The sequence below is a fragment of the Myotis daubentonii genome, chromosome 6 (assembly GCF_963259705.1).
Source record: "Myotis daubentonii chromosome 6, mMyoDau2.1, whole genome shotgun sequence".
In the NCBI taxonomy this organism is placed as follows: domain Eukaryota; kingdom Metazoa; phylum Chordata; class Mammalia; order Chiroptera; family Vespertilionidae; genus Myotis; species Myotis daubentonii.
Window position 1 is genome coordinate 64,176,588 of NC_081845.1, and position 16,392 is coordinate 64,192,979.

The 16,392-nt window shown below is 40.6% G+C and overlaps 1 protein-coding gene across 1 annotated transcript in view; it reads right to left on the reverse strand.

The window, feature by feature from the left end:
- CD109 (CD109 molecule) overlaps positions 1-16,392 on the reverse strand; it is a 122,500-nt gene that overhangs the window by 59,086 nt on the left and 47,022 nt on the right. Inside the window, exons 6-10 of the mRNA XM_059701169.1 lie at positions 13,811-13,850; positions 8,938-9,022; positions 1,684-1,780; positions 1,273-1,414; positions 328-437 (exon numbers count right to left, since the gene is read on the reverse strand). Of these exons, the coding sequence (XP_059557152.1) occupies positions 328-437; positions 1,273-1,414; positions 1,684-1,780; positions 8,938-9,022; positions 13,811-13,850 (474 nt within the window). The remainder of the gene's footprint in view (positions 1-327; positions 438-1,272; positions 1,415-1,683; positions 1,781-8,937; positions 9,023-13,810; positions 13,851-16,392) is intronic.

Genomic DNA, 16,392 nt, shown 5'->3' on the forward strand with positions numbered 1-16,392 from the left:
AATCTAATTAAAATTGAATAATTTTGATCAGCATCTAATTCCTTCAATGACTTTATAAAGACTTCATTGTAACAACCCAAATCTAACTTAAATAGGTTATTAAATAAATTTTAAAAAATACCTTTGTTGGAAACTGACTTTTTAGAAAAATTAGACAAAAGTCATTTGGAAACAATTCTATATACCCCATAAATCTAAATAGGAAAAGTAATCTGTCCACTTTTAGCTTAAATTTTTAGAAAAGCACTGAAAAAAATATTATTTTGGATTTTGTTTCATTTAATTGAACTTAATGCTTTTAGGTCACTGATAAATATCCCAACTTACAGTGACTGTGAAGTTGAGCGATGGCTTCAGGACAGTAGCATAATCAAAGAAATCAATGGCGTACTCATGCTGCTTGAAAAAGACATTGGAGCTTGCATTTCTTGAGATACCTGTTTTGGAAATTACATCATTTAGAAAGCCAAAGTTATAGTTCACCAACAGCTTCTAGCCACCAAATGTCTCCATCTGAGCTAATTCCCCAAGGGGCCAAGATATCAGGGCACAGAAACCTCATTCCCACATCGGCTTCTGTGGCCATTCTGTCCTCCGTGGGTCCCTTCTACGCACCATGACTGCCACCCCAACAGATAAGGCCATTGACAGAATAGTCTTTTGCTGTTTGGGGGATTGGTGAAAGCTGTTGAAATAGCAACAGAAAGATCCACATAATTAACCTTTATTTTATTATTAAGAGAAAACTGTCTGGGAGCAGGTGTGATGTCAGAAGGTGTTAAGTGATTTAAAAAAAAATAAAATAAAGATGGTCCGTCAGCTAAAAAGGTATGCCTTTCCACGTGGTTCTCATGCTGAAAATAAAAAACAGAAATGGAAAAAATTACGACTATCTATCACATGTGGTTGAATTACAGACTTTTATAGGAAATAGATTTTCCCTTCGTGATGAAAACATTCTGCACACTGGACTAATGAACAGTTGTGACAATGTCAGCATTTAACAGCATCTCTAGAAAGGCAGTGATGTTCCCACACAAACAAGCCAGTTATAATAAGAGAGATGACAGAGCAACCCTGGCCAGCATAGCGCTCTCACATCGATCATTCTCTCTCTCTCTCCTCTCCCCCCTCCCCCTTCCTTTCCTAAAATCAATGGAAGAAATATCCTCCAGTGAGGATTAACAAAACAAAACAAACAAAAAAATTAAGAAAGATGACAGAGCAGCACCACACATATATAACTGTACCTTCATTTCAAAGTCTACAAACCTGTAAGTGATTCTGTCACCGTGGCTAAAATTTCTACCGGCCCAGGGGATGATGGAGACATGTGTTCAGAAAGCTGATCTGAAAAATTCATTAACTTTTTCATCTCTTCGTCATTAAAAGAGAAGTTTGCAGATCCATTTATCTGTTTTGTTAAAAAAAAATCAGTTTTATTCTTCACTTTAGCAATCCAAATTTTAGAACTAAAACTCAAACTAAGTCACATTAAACAATGTGATGGCTCTGGTTTGACTCTAATCACTATAAAAGGGTAAATTCTCACTTGTCCAATGTCAGAAAGCTCTTTTTTTCTTACACTTGGTTATTTTGTTAATTCAGTACAAACCTTATTTCTGGAAAAAGAATGCTCATAGTTATCCCCATTACTAGTTGTAAGACATCTGTAAAAGTTACCTTAAATTTTTTTGTAATATTTTTCTTAATGCCCCAAAAAGATAAAGGTGAAAATGTAAGTGTTACATCTCCTTTCACAGGCTTCCCATAGGTATACCTGAAAAATAATAAGTGGGTGGGATGTTTTTTTTTACATTTTCAATTTGATATTATCGAACTAACACAATTAAAAATATTACTTTCAATAGCATATACTGGCAACCCAACTTAAAAGGATTATATTAAAATATACTCTTACTACAAATTTTCAAAACTAAGCATAGCTAAGTGTCCTTAATAAATAGTGATCCTTGAAATTAAGTCTCCAAAATAGGAAGACTTTCAACTACACCACCTCAAAGCAGTTCTTAGAACACACTTTACCCAGACTCTAATCATTTCGGAGACCCCAGAGACAATACATAAGCGGAAGTGACAGTTTTCTGCTCAAAGATTTTTAAAAGATTCTGAAAACCTTATCTTCCAGAAATCTGGCCTGACTGGCCCATTAACCCAATGCATGCCTAAGAGACTTCTCAGTGTTTGAACATTTTAAAAAATATATATATATTTTATTGATTTTTTACAGAGAGGAAGGGAGAGAGATAGAGAGTCAGAAACATCGATGAGAGAGAAACATCGATCAGCTGCCTCCTGCACATCTCCTACTGGGGATGTGTCCGCAACCCAGGTACATGCCCTTGACCGGAATCGAACCTGGGACCCCCCAGTCCGCAAGCCAACGCTCTATCCACTGAGCCAAACCGGTTTCGGCTGTTTGAACATTTTAACATGTTTGTTGAAACTGCAATCACCATGGTTCATTGCTGCACGTTTCAATATTAATCAGGAGGACTTATTAGACCAAACATGCCAGGGCACCAAATGGGCTCGTGGCTCTCAAAGATTGTTTTTTTCAGGAAATTTTAAAATAAGAGTACATGGGGTTTTTTTAATGCATAGTACCAAAATTAACTTCTTGAATTAAATCTCATCTCTGCTTACATTCTATGTATTAATTTTACCCCCTCTCATGATGAGAAAGTCTCTTCATGTGAAGGAAAGGCAATCTTTAGTAAATCATTTTCTTGCCAGAAAGCCTTTTTTAAATGTGTTTCCTGGGTTCCATCCATGTCTATGTGAAATGTTGAGCCAAACTTGGATGTCGATTTTCCTCTGCACTATAGAAATCAAACAGCGGCTCCTGCTTCCTGAATCCATTAGTTGAACACAGAAACTGTCTGAATCAACTCAACTCAAAAGTCAATGGTAAAATGTAGTAAATTCAAAATTAAGAATAAAATAAATCAGTCTTCAAGTGATAACAGTGAAGTTAGTGGAAACCTGGGTTAGCAATTTCAGTATCAAATTCATTTATTCAAAAAGAGAGTTCTCAAAACCTAACCTTGCTATATCTTATTAAAGTTTAAATAAATGCATATCTATAATATCAAAATATTGTATTTTAAAAGAATTATATCACATGAGTAGTACAGGGAACTTGAAAAGCCAGACATAATTTAAAGTATTCTCAGACACAAATATTTTTTAATTTTGATTTAATTGTGAAGCAGATTTAGCTTCCCAAGCCCCAAGCTGATTATAATAACTATAAAACAAGGATACTGTCAGTTATTGTCCTAAATAGAAGCTGGAAGCATTTGGGACACACTAATTTTTCAGAAAGTAGTAGTTTGACAACATTTTGAAAAGCAAATCAAAGATATTCTCTTTATAATTCTCCAGAACTGTGGTTAGGGGGAAAGAATCTATTATTTATTTTAATAAGGTGGGAATAGTGAGCAGATGTTCAAGTTATAGATTTCAAAACTAAAAAGAGACTGTTAATCTTCTTCTTTGGGTAATGTGCAATAGATGAGACAGATGGTTACTAGCAAAAAAGCAACCTAAACCTGGCTGGTATGGCTGAGTGGATTGAGTGCTTTCCCATGGACCAAGAGATTCTGGGTTTGATTAATGGTCAGGGCACATGCCCGGTTTGGGGGCTCAATTACCCAGTAGGGGGCATGCAGGAGGCAGCTGATCAATGTGTCTCTCTCATCAATGTTTCTATCTCTCTCCATCTCCCTTCCTCTATATATAAAAAGCAATAAAAACATTTTTTTAAAAAGGTAACCTAAATTGTTTATCATATACTAATAGAGATAACTATAACAGCTATTATGAGACATTTTAAAATCATCTCTCTAACTTAATAACAACCATCCAAGTAGTAAGACAACAGAACTCATCTTTCACCAAAATACACCCAAAGAACAACTGGATTTCAAACCCCACTCTTTATCCTCTAATTCTGTGACAAGATCAAACCCATCACCCATACAACTCAATTTGGTTCATTCCAAATAGCAGGCTTTTGATTGGGTATGAAGCTTTTTGCTGTGCTACATAGAGCTTGGAACTGAAACCTTATGGACCATATTGTTTATCCACTTGTTCTTTCAATAGTACTTATTAGATACCTACTCCATGACTAGCACTGTACTAGGCACAAAGATGCAGTGATAAGCAAGAAATAGACCCACCTTCAAAAAGGTGGACTAGCAAATAGCAGCGCTATGTGACTAGAGCTATGAGAGGTATAAAGACAGATGGTTAAGGGAAGTAGCCAAGCCTTGAAACAGCCTATTGTAAAGGCTTATTGGTCAGAGAAAGCATTTTGCATTCTTGAAAGCACAAGTAACATTTGGAAATAGAGTTTGGGAGGTTAGAAAAGGGTTTGGGTGAGATATTTCAAAGGACAAAAAAACTAGAAAAGAGCCCAGCTGGCATAGCTCAGAGGTTGAGTGTCAACCTATGAACCAGGAGGTCATGGTTCAATTCCCGGGCAGGGCACATGCCCGGGTTGCCATCTCGATCCCTGGTGGTGGGCATGCAGGAGGCAGCCAATCGATGATTCTCTCTCATCATTGATGTTTCTCTCTCTCTCTCCCTCTCCCTTCCTCTCTGAAATCAATAAAAATATATTTTTACAAAAATTAAAAAAGAACTTTGTAAGATATCCTAAAAATTTTGAACTTTGTCCTCAAGGCAATGGTCTGAAAATTTTCATGCAAAAGAGTCAAAATTGATTTGTCTTTAGCCTAAAATAAAGAGAGAAGAAGAAGAGGGAGAGGAGGAGGAGGAGAGGGGGAAAGGGATGGGAGACGAGGATGGGGAGTGGGGAAAGGTGAACAGCAGCAAGAACTCTGGATGATTCAGCGTAGAGAAAAGATTGAAGGATAACCTGAAGTCAGAAAAAACTTTTCAGAAACTACAACAGTAACTAAGGAGAGAAAGATGATGTTGGCCTGAATCAAAACAGTGGCAATGGAGATGGATTTGAAAGAAATTATGGAGTTCAAACAAACAGCATTGGATATTGATTAGATGTGGAGATTGAAGGAGTGGGAAGAGTGCAATTGACTTGGGCAGCTAAACAGATAGTGGTGCAGTCCACCAAGATAGGACACAGAAAAGAATCAGATTTAGGGGAAGATGGCTAGTTAAAGAATCTGTGGGATACCCAGCGAGAGGAGACATGAGGATCTGAATCTCAATACAGAAATATGGACTAGAGATAGAGATTCGGGTGTCACGACTTACAAACAGTAGCAGAAGCCCTGGCCATGGAGAAGATAATTCAGATGTGTAAAGAAAGAAGACAGCCAAAGATGGAACTCTGAGAAATAAGAACTTTTCAAAGATAGAAGGGAGTCGCCTTCAAAGAGTCTCAAAGGAGTAGCCAAAAAGAAAGAAGGCAGTGGGGCAGGGGACGAAAAGAAATAGAGAGGACAACAATGTCAGATCTACAAAGCGGGGAAAGGTAAAAGGAGTTTCAGTGGCATGACTCAGGGCGAAAGGCAGATTGTAGGGGGCTGAAGAATGACTGGAATGTAAAGAAGTGACAAATGCAACTCTAAGGAGGCTGGGAAAATAGGGCAGTATTGGGAAGGAGACAGGAGATTCGAGGGAAGGTTTGTTTCTTTTAATGATAAATATGTTTAAACACATAGTGAAGAGGCCACTAAAGAACAAAATAGAAGAAATCAAGGCACAGGTAAAAGAAGAAGTGAGATTGGGAGCCTCTGATAGGAGGCAGCATCCAAGGCCTAAGTGGAGGGACACAGAAGAATCTCCTCTGAAGGGAGAACAGATGTGGCTTTCATTATGACAGACATAAGATCATCATCTTCATCATCATTTCAATCTTTTCTGGGACACAGTATTTATAGAATAGGTCTATGCCAATTTTTTAAAAAATATATTATATTGATTTTTTACAGAGAGGAAGGGAGAGGGATAGAGAGTTAGAAACATCGATGAGAGAGAAACATCGATCAGCTGCCTCCTGCACACCCCGCACTGGGGATGTGCCCACAACCAAGGTACATGCCCTTGACTGGAATCGAACCTGGGACCCTTTAGTTTGCAGGCCGACGCTCTATCCACTGAGCCAAACCAGTTAGGGCTATGCCCATTTTTTAAAATATATTTTTATTGATTTCAGAGAGGAAATGAGAGGGAAAGAGAGCGATAGAAATATCAATGATGAGAGAGAATCATTGATTGACTGCCTCCTGCACGCCTCTCACTAGGTATCGAGCCCCAAACCCAGGCATGTGCCCTGACTGGGAATAGAACCGTGACCTCCTGGTTCGTAGGTTGATGTTCAACCACTGAGCCACACTGGTGGGCGGTCTATGCCAATTTTAATAGACTTAAAGAAGACACTGCTGGTCAGAAGGTTTCATTAGCCTGTTGCAAAGTTGTAAATTATATCTTCAGTCTGAATGAAAGCAGACCCTCCTGAAACTGCATTGGTAAGCCTGAAACTCATGATAGCTGGAACAGAGGAAAAGTTTATTCCTATGGGGAAAAGGGGCCTAGGCCTTTGGATGATGACACAGAAGATCGCACTGCCCTGGGACAGAACTACCTTCCTTTGCCATAACCACAGACATCATCCCTAGGCAACTGAAGCTTGAAGAAAGGAGTCCTGGAATGGATTATTATCAGAACTAGCCAGATCTGAGAACTTCCAATGGCAAACAGAGGCTCACTATCTACAACAGACAAAGCACACATACTGAAAAGGTCTTGATGTGTGAACGTCACTAGTTTAGAGTGCCCAGTCACACAATCAAAATTTAATCTACGTGTTGAGTTGAAGGTATTTTATAGTTGTGTTTAAATTCCATAATCAGCTGGCTTTAAGGAGATTATCCTAGGTCATCTGGGTGCACCTGACTCAATCAGTTGAAAGGCCTTAAAAGCAGACCTTGGACTTCCCTAAAAAGGAAGAAATTCTGCATGTGGACAACTTCAGCCTATGCCAGAGAGTTCCAGCCTACCCCTCCTAACGGCTTTCTCTACAGATTTTGAATGTGCCTAGCCAGCCCCCACATTTGCATAAGCTAATTCCTTGCACCAAATCTTACTATGTATCCCCTACTCATTCTACTTCTATGATAGAACCTTGACTGCTACACACACTAAGGAAAACGATGAAAATACAATGTGGTGAACACTAAAGAAATGCCAGACAGCCATCACAATTATCATGTCACTCTCAGCCATTCCTATTTCAAAGAGGCTCAACAAATGAGAATCAGGATGAAACTACAAGGTTTGTTACTGGGCTAGGAGGAGGAGGGTGTGGCTTCAGGAGATATACACCCCCTAAAATTGTATATAAAATTTTCTGAAGTTACCAGAGTTTAAGAGCCACTGTTTTAACTAATTGTATTAAATCCCTGGCAAAACACTGAAAAACAAAAGCAAAGATTATATCCACCCTCAACTTAACCTATGCAAACACTGATGGGCTGTGTGAATTTGCACTTACTAAGTTTTATAAGCATTAGTCAAAGAACTCAAAATAAAACCCAGATAGAGGCTTAACCTTCAGCCAAGATCAAGGGAAAGATAAAAATTATGTACAATGCAGGCATCAATATGTTTTCTAAACCATAAATCCATCCACAATACTCAAGTTCACTTTGGAAGCTACTTCTTAGTTGAACATGGCAGAAAACCAACTTGGTGTATAAATCGGAGACATGTTTTTGCCATTGTGTCACATGGGCTTCAGGTGATTTGGGCCGGATAGAATCTAAAACAGGAGTCCTCAGAAAGTTTTGCTCTGTGGACTGCTTCTGCCAGGAGACTCACAGCCCATCACTTGCCACTGACACAAACCCTCACCAAGAGAGGAACATGGCGCTGAGACAGCAGTGAGATGAGGTCCAGTTTTTATCAGCTACTACAAATAAATAAATTTCAGGGAAAAAACCACAGATATTGATGCATCAAAAATAAAAGCTACAAGAGATCAGTCCTAGAATTACTTGAGGGCAAACCCAGGTTGTACTTTTGAGAACCACTAATTTAAGCCTATTCTGTTTGTTTGTTTGTTTGTTTGTTTGTTTGTTTGTTTTTTAATGTTAAGTCTAGATATGTCAGGTTCCTTTTTTTTTCTTTTTTTGTTAAATGTATTGGGGTGACATTGGTTAATAAAATTATACAGGCTTCAAGTATACAATCTATAATACATCATCTGTATACTGCATTCTGTGGCCACCATCCAAAGTCAAATCTTTGTTGATCACCAAACACTCAACTTCCTCTACCCTTTGCTACATCCCTTTTCCTATGGTAACCACCATACTATTGTCTGCATCTTCAGTTTGAGAAATGCTAGTCTGGAACTCTGAGGATGCTTTTTGTCTCAGCAAAACCAGATGCTTTGCTGTTCAATCCAATAGATCAAAATCACGGGAGTCACTATACATCTGTGGGTTGGAAGTCTCTGTGTACCTATGCTGAAATGATGAGTGTGAATTATTTACTCATATGCTAATTGCAATCAGACAACCAAATCCCTCCCCCAAGAGTCAACCTCCATCATTAACAGAGAAAAAAATTATGATTTAAGAAGAGGTAAATCACCTCCATCCATGCCTTAAGAATGAGGAATAACAGTACTTTTTAAAAAAAAAAAAATCTGGCATAATCTATAATGTAAATCCCTTGATTAGTCTTGGAAAGACGCTAGTATGTGGAAAATATTTCAGGACCAACTTGGAAGCAGAGAGATGTGTACAAAGATCTGCGCAGATGTGTTCCATGTTTAATTGTTTATTGTAGATATTTTTTTCCTGCCCATTGAGGTATCTTAATAAGCAGAACATTGTACTACTATTCTGTGGTATATGATGAGTTCTCTGTCATACAGTTTTATAACAGTTTATAGTCATGAAAAAGGATACTCACTTTGCTGTGACAATACCATTTAAACTCTTAGACTTCAAAAAATGATATAATGGTGTCTGCAGAGCAACTTCGAACTTCGGTAATACTGGGGGGGGAAAAGAGTAAATACCTTAAAGAATCTATTTTACTATCATTTAAGCTTGACAAAAATCACAAACAGAATTGCTCTCAAGGAGTTTATAATTGGTGCTATTTGAAATTAGATTCATTATGATCCAAATGAATACACATGAAGGCTTAGATGAAAAGCACTTTACCCAAAGTCAGAAATGCAATGAAGCTAGTGACTAGACAGTGACAGTGGGGGCCAGTGGGAGCTTCTGTTGGTAGAGCCTACATTGTATCCACAACACTAAATGGAAATGCATCTCAGTGCTGTAAGACCAGCTGCCACCCACTAGTGTGGCCTTACTACTGGATAAAATACTTCCATATTGTTTGGTAAACAGCTGCTTCTAGAGCAGCCCCTTCCCTCAGACCTTTTCACCAATTTGGCTACTAGAAGCACATCCTAGGGACCCAAGTCTCTCCTTCTTCTGGATGATGCCACATTTGCAGTCATAGACTCCTTGTCCTTTGAGGCAAAGGCAAATCTAGTGACAGTCTAATGTAACCAAAGACAAAGTTGTGTAGAATTTCCAGTTAATAGGTAAGATATGGCTACAAAATATTTTTTTTTCTTGTCACAGGTACTGGTAGGTAATTCCAAAAGTAGAAACCTCTACTTTAGTCAGCTTTATATAATTAAGATATTTTCTCAATATTAATACTATCTAATCTAATAAAAGAGAAACATGGTAATTAGTGTCACTCCACTACCCTTCCCATTGGCTAATCAGGGTGATATGCAAATTAACTGTCAGCCAAGATGGCGGCCGGCAGCCAGGCAGCTTGAAACTAACATGAGGCTTGCTTGCTTCAGTGAAGGAGGACTCCAACGTTCCCCGCCTGCCGCTGCAGGCCTCTGAGCCTGCAGTTTAAGAAACATTGTAACATACAGAAGCTAAAAAAACTCCAGAAACCAGCTTTCAGTGAGCTGGGATCTCAGAGCTGGAGTCAGAGCTGGAGTTATACATTGCTTCGATTACCTACTTTCAGCAGCGGAGGCCTAAGAGCTGGAGCCTCAGAGCTAAAACTGGCCCAGAATTAAAAAAAAGAAAAAAGAAAAAAAGGAGCAGTTGGGAGCTTCCGTCACCCGCCAGCCTGAAAACAGTCCTCAGCCCCTCACCCAGACTGGCTAGGCACCCCAGTGGGGACCCCCACCCTGAATGGTGTGTGACCAGCTGCAAACAGCCATCATCCCCTCACCCAGGCTGGCCAGGCACCCCAGTGGGGACCCCCACCCTGATCCAAAACACCCTTCAGGGCAATCCAGCCAGCCCCACCCATGCACCAGGCCTCTACCCTATATAGTAAAAGGGTAATATGCCTCCCAGCACCGGGATCAGCAGAGCCAGGAGGCCTCCCGGCACCGGGATCAGCATGACAGGGGGCAGCGCCCAAACCCCCTGATCGCCCTGTGACTCTGTGTGTGACAGGGGGCGGGGCCCCAACCCCCTGATCGGCCCTGCTCTGTGTGTGACAGGGTGCGGCGCCCCAACCCCTTCCCCCCCACGGGCCCTGCTCTGTGTGTGATGGGGTAGAGCCATAACCTCCCCATCAGCCCTGCCCTGAGTGTGAGAGTGGTGGCATCCCAACCCCCTGATCGGCCCTGCTCTGTGGGTGATAGAGGGCAGTGCCCCAACCCCCTGATCCGTCCTGCTCTGTGTGTGACAGGGGGCGGTACCCCAACTCCCCTATCGGCCCTACACTCTGAATGACAGAGGGGAGCTCCCCAACCCCCTGATGGGCCCTGCTCTGTGCGTGACAGGGGGTAGTGCCCCAACCCCCGGATTGGCCCTGCTCTGTGCGTGACAGGGGGTGGCGCCGCAACCTCCCCATTGACCCTGCCTTGAGTGTGACAGGGGGTGGTGCCCCAACCCCCCAATCAGCCCTACCCTGAGAGTGACTGAGGGAGACATCGCAACCTCCCGATCCACCCTGCTCTGTGCATGACAGGGGGCGGCACCCCAACTCCCCAATCAGCCCTGCTCTGAGCCCAACCTGGGGCTGCACCTAGGGATTGGGCCTGCCCTCTGCCACCCAGGAGCAGGCCTAAGCCAGCAGGTCGTTATCTCCCGAGGGGTCCCAGACTGCGAGAGGGCACAGGCCAGGCTGAGGGGCCCCACCTTCCCCCCGAGTGCACAAATTTTTGTGCACCGGGCCTCTAGTCCTATATAATAAAAGAGAAACATGCAAATTAACCATCCCTCTGCTACACTCAAGCCACGCCCACCAGCCAATCAGGAGTGAGTAAGCAAATTAACCCAACTAAGATAGCGGTGGCCACGGAGTTGACGTGAACAGAAGGCTTGGGTTGCCCCCGTCAATGGAGGAAGCCAAGCTTCCCGCCTGCCTTGGCCAGCCCTCAGCTCTGCTCATGGATGCAAAGTTTCAATTATTGAAGATAAATAAATCCCATAAAAACAAAAAAGAAAGACAGAAAGGAGAGGCTAAGAGTTTGGGTTGCCGGGGGGCATGGCCAGCCTGCAAACAGCCATCAGCCTCTCACCCAGGCTAGCCAGGCATCCCAGTGGGGACCCCCACCCTGAAGGGGGTCTGACCAGCCTGAAAACAGCCATCAGCCCCTCACCCAGGCTGGCCAGGCACCACAGTGGGACCCCCACCCTGATCCGGGACACCCTTCAGGGCAAAGCACCTGACCCCCACCTGTGCACCAGGCCTCTATCCTATATAATAAAAGAGTAATATGCAAATTGACCCTAACAGCAGAACGACCGGGAATGACTGGTCACTAGGCACACACTGACCACCAGAGGGCAGACGCTCAGTGCAGAAGCTTCCCTCTGGTGGTCAGTGCGCTCCCACAGGGGGTGCTCCGCTCAGCCACAAACCAGGCTGACGGTTGCCAGCACAATGGTGGTGGCGGGCCATTCCAGTGGGGATGTCCCACTGGCAAGTGGACATCCCCTGAGGGCTCCCAAGCTGCCAGAGGGATGTCTAACTGCCAGCTTAGGCCCGATCCCCTGGGGAGCGGGCCTAAGCCAGCAGGTGGACATCCCCCAAGGGGTCCCAGACTGTGAGAGGGCACAGGACGGGCTGAAGGACCCACCCCCGAGTGCACAGATTTTTGTGCACTGGGCCTCTAGTCTGATATAAAGAACTCCCCCAGAATATACAATTTTTGTTTTCTTTCAGTCTACAGAAATTTTTTTTTCTCTAACTTCACTGGCCAAAGAAGTAGATCAATCTCATAAAAAGGCAACTCCTCACTCAATTAACTCAAGAGTAGTAGCAAGAAGGCCAACGGCTCAACAACATAGGGCAGACCTCCAGCTCCAAACCAGGCTAAAGGCCCTTGGTGTGCCAAGACACTCCTGGACTCGAGACCCCTCTAGGATTGGAGAGTCAACAAAGCCATAGGGGTCAACTGTGACCTTCCTCCAAGGCTCTCCACCAACACAGAAGCTAGGGGACACTCAGAGGTAGAGTTTCCTTAGAACAAGGAAATTCAAATGTCCTCTCCTCAAATATCATAGGTTGGCAATTAATTCCCCACCTCCACTAGACCCCATTCAGCAACATACCACAACCCAGCACCACCTCTATATGAAGTGAAAATAGCCTATAAAAACCCTGGCACCCAAACTTATTCTTGATCAAGGCTGTCAAAAAGAAATAAAATGTGACCCATACAGTGTAATTTTACATTTCTAGTAGCCACATTTAAAAAGAAAAAAAACAGTGAAATTAATTTTTGCAATGTTTTATTGAACCCCACATATCCAAAATATAATCAGTATAAAAATGTATTATTAATGAATTGTTTTTCTTTTTTCTTTGTGTACTGTCTTCAAAATCTTGCTTTACACACTTAGAGAACATCTCCATTTGGACTGGCCACATTTCAAGTGTTCAACAGCCACACGTGGACAACAGAATTCCAGGTCAGGGGTCAGTAAATAATGACCAGCAGGAACTAAGAGTGTTTTTTGCACTTTTAATTGTTTGAGAAAAATCAAAAGAAGAATATTTCATGATGTAAAAATTATTAAAATTCATATTTCCATGTCCACAAACAAAATATTATTGGATCATAGTCATATCACCTTACATAGTTTTTGTGGCTGCTTTGTGGCAAAGTTGAGTGAGTGGTTAGACAGAGACATATGGCCCATAGAGCCTAAAATATTACTGTCTGGCCCTTTATAAAAAATATTTGCTGTTCCCAGTTCTAGTTGATCATGAGACTTAGATGTAGTATGAGCTACATGGAGGCTGAGCCACAAAAGTATAAGCAAACTATCTCCAGAATTTCTAAAGCTGAATGAAACACAATCTCAAAAAAGTAACAGAAATCATATAAAAAAGCTTGTGTATAACCTCAAAATAGCTATTAAAATTAAAACTAATACTAGATCCTATGCTTTCACTCTCATCTCTCCTTTCTCTTCCTCCACCAACAAAATGCTTGGCTCACACTGTTTTTATCTATGTGTGTCTAAGTGCAATATTCACAAGATTTTAAATATGTATATTATGATCAAGACAAAGTAGAAAAACAATAATTGAGCACAAGAAATAGATTAGCATAATGGAACTATAGGTGATCTTTTTCCTCCTTTATTCTTTATAATGACCTTTTATAACTTGCACTTTTACAAAGGAAAAAATTATTAGATCTATAAGAACCATCAGGATTTTACCTCCACTGGGATTTTTACTTTAAATTACACATCTTTTGGAAATTTCTCTTATCTCTGTGGAAAGTAATAAATGTGTTTTCCTTCTAAATAAATTGAAAAACCCTTACCATATTCTGCAACCTCGAATAATTGATAATATGTCTGGTCCTATTGGGAGAAAGAAAAAAAAAGAAAATATATGAGTTCTTATTTGATTGTTTTGCTTGCTTACTTACCTCACAAAAAGATTTTGGGAGAATTTAATGCACTTATAATGATTTAATGAAGAAAACAGTTTATTTTCATTTGCAGAAGTTTATTTTTAGTCATCTACACATGAAGTCTGTGGGATTTTATGAGTTTTTCTTGCCAATTCACTAACATAAAAAATTGACCTGACTCTAAGTATAATTTAAACAAACTGCTTCATCTGACTGCTCTCATTTGTGAAATGAGGCAAGGACAATATGCCAAACTAACAGGAAAGGGCTTCAAATTGGTTTTAGAGATCATTATTTAAAAAAATGGAGAAAATTAAATTACACATAATTCAAATACTTATAAATAATCAAGAATACAAAATCATTGTGGACCAACATCCTCTACCTTTCCAATTACTGGAATTATTTTCTAGTGTATCCCTTAAATCAATACATTCTACCTGATTTTAATAGATATTGTTAATTATTTCCTTTTCCACAAAAGAAAAAAATGTGGCCTATCTTTTTCCTAACTCTTCATATTTCTATCTGTCCATTCTAAATCATAGGTAACACATTAAATAGAACTACTTCAAAATAGTTAAGTAATTCCATTAATAAAATCGGTATTCTAATTCTGATTCCCTAAGTTATCAAATAAAATACAGAGATGCAGCTATAAAAAAAATTAGCTTTTTAAAACATCATCCTTGGTTAATCTAAAGCAACTGTACATGTTTCTTTTTAATCCTAAAAGAAGGATATAGTTCATTTCAAAGTATGAAACAAATGTAACTACTTATACACTAACAAAATAGTTGTCTATAAACATTCAGTATATAAACATTTTCAAGACTTCTTCCTTGTTTCCTTAATGGTTCTCTCTTTCTGATCCTGAAATGCTGGCCCTTCCCATCCTAAGCTCAATATTCTTCCCACTCTCCAGATGCTTAATGAGCTCATCAACTCTTACGGTTTTAACTGCCATCTCTATATGACCCCTACATAGTTATGTCTAGCCCAGACCTCAACCCAGAGATTCTCACTCAACTCCACCTTCTAGACATCCCCACCTGAATGGCCTACAGAACGTTCTGGACTTCTTTATCTGGATTTAGCCTCCACCGGGCACCCTTCCTTGATTGCCTCTCCCCATGTTGTTAGGTGGACCTTCTCTCCCATAATCTCATCTTACTTAACACAATATATTATCTTTATCTGCTTTGTGTCCATCTCCTGTAATAGAATACGACGCCATTAAAGGCACAGCACCTAATTCAGCATGCCTTCAATGTCTGTTGGCTTGAATGCATGTGTAAATGAATGAACAAATTGGTTCCTGTCTCCACGCTGGTTCTTACACTGTTCATCAGATTAGTTAGTATACAGTATCCCCTGCAAGAAATTAAAATAACCTTATCACGAGCAGAATCAGACTTCCCTGAAGAGGCATGGCCACCTGTCAAATGACCCATAGAATCACCTCAACTCCCTGCCCTGCATTTGGAAGGAATAAGGATGCCAAGGGGCGAAAGAAGCCAGCCATCGTGGAAAACTGAAGAAAAGGCAGAAGGGACGTGCTTCTTTTCAATGTCATTTTTAATTGTTCCAATAAATCAAAAAATCATTTTGTAACTGGGTGCTGACAGTGTGCTTTGTCCCAGGCAAGGTTTTCCCAGGCTGTTTATAAGTGGTGAAATGCAATTCAAAAAAATAAATTATTTGGCTGGCCAAGGGGCTTGAGAGGCAGAACTGGATTTTGTAATTTTCAACATATTGTCTATTAGGCAACCAGGCCATGCCAATTTTCACGAGTTTAGTTACTTTTATAAAATATTTTTACAAAACATATAATCAAGAATGGTAGAAAGTTACTAAAAGATTTAAATTAATAATAATTCAGAGAATAAGTAGCAATTTGTGCCACTTATAACCACAAAAACCCTGATACTGAGAAGTTTCATTAGTCCAGAACAGGGATTTGCAAACTTTTTCTATAAAGGACCAGACGGTAAATATTTTAGGCTTTGCCAGTGAAGGGGTTCAGAACAGCCCTCCCCAAGGTGTGCCACTTTGGCATGAGAATTATTTTGAGCTAAAGGCAATTGAGACCCCGCGGGCTCATGAGAAACTTTTACCTCTCCCTTAAAGAATTTAAATTTGGGGCCATAATAAGAGTTATTACCAGAAATAACTTTCTATGATCCATCCATAGGGCAGGGCAAACTTCTAGTTACTGAACATTGGCTCTTCTTAGCAGCCAGCAAATGACCTTCCTCCCCTCCATAGCCCCAAAGTACTCTACCTCTTAGCTCAGAGGTCACAGGCACCTCATTTTAACTTTCTGTCTCTGGACCTCTCATGTGTGTGGGGTTCCCATAGGTACATATGTAATTCAATGTTATTATTTTTTCTTGTTAATCTGCCTCATGTCAACTTGATTATTAGACCAACTGGAAGAACCTAGAAGTGTAGAAGGAAGTTCTTCCTCCCCCCACATAAGCTATATG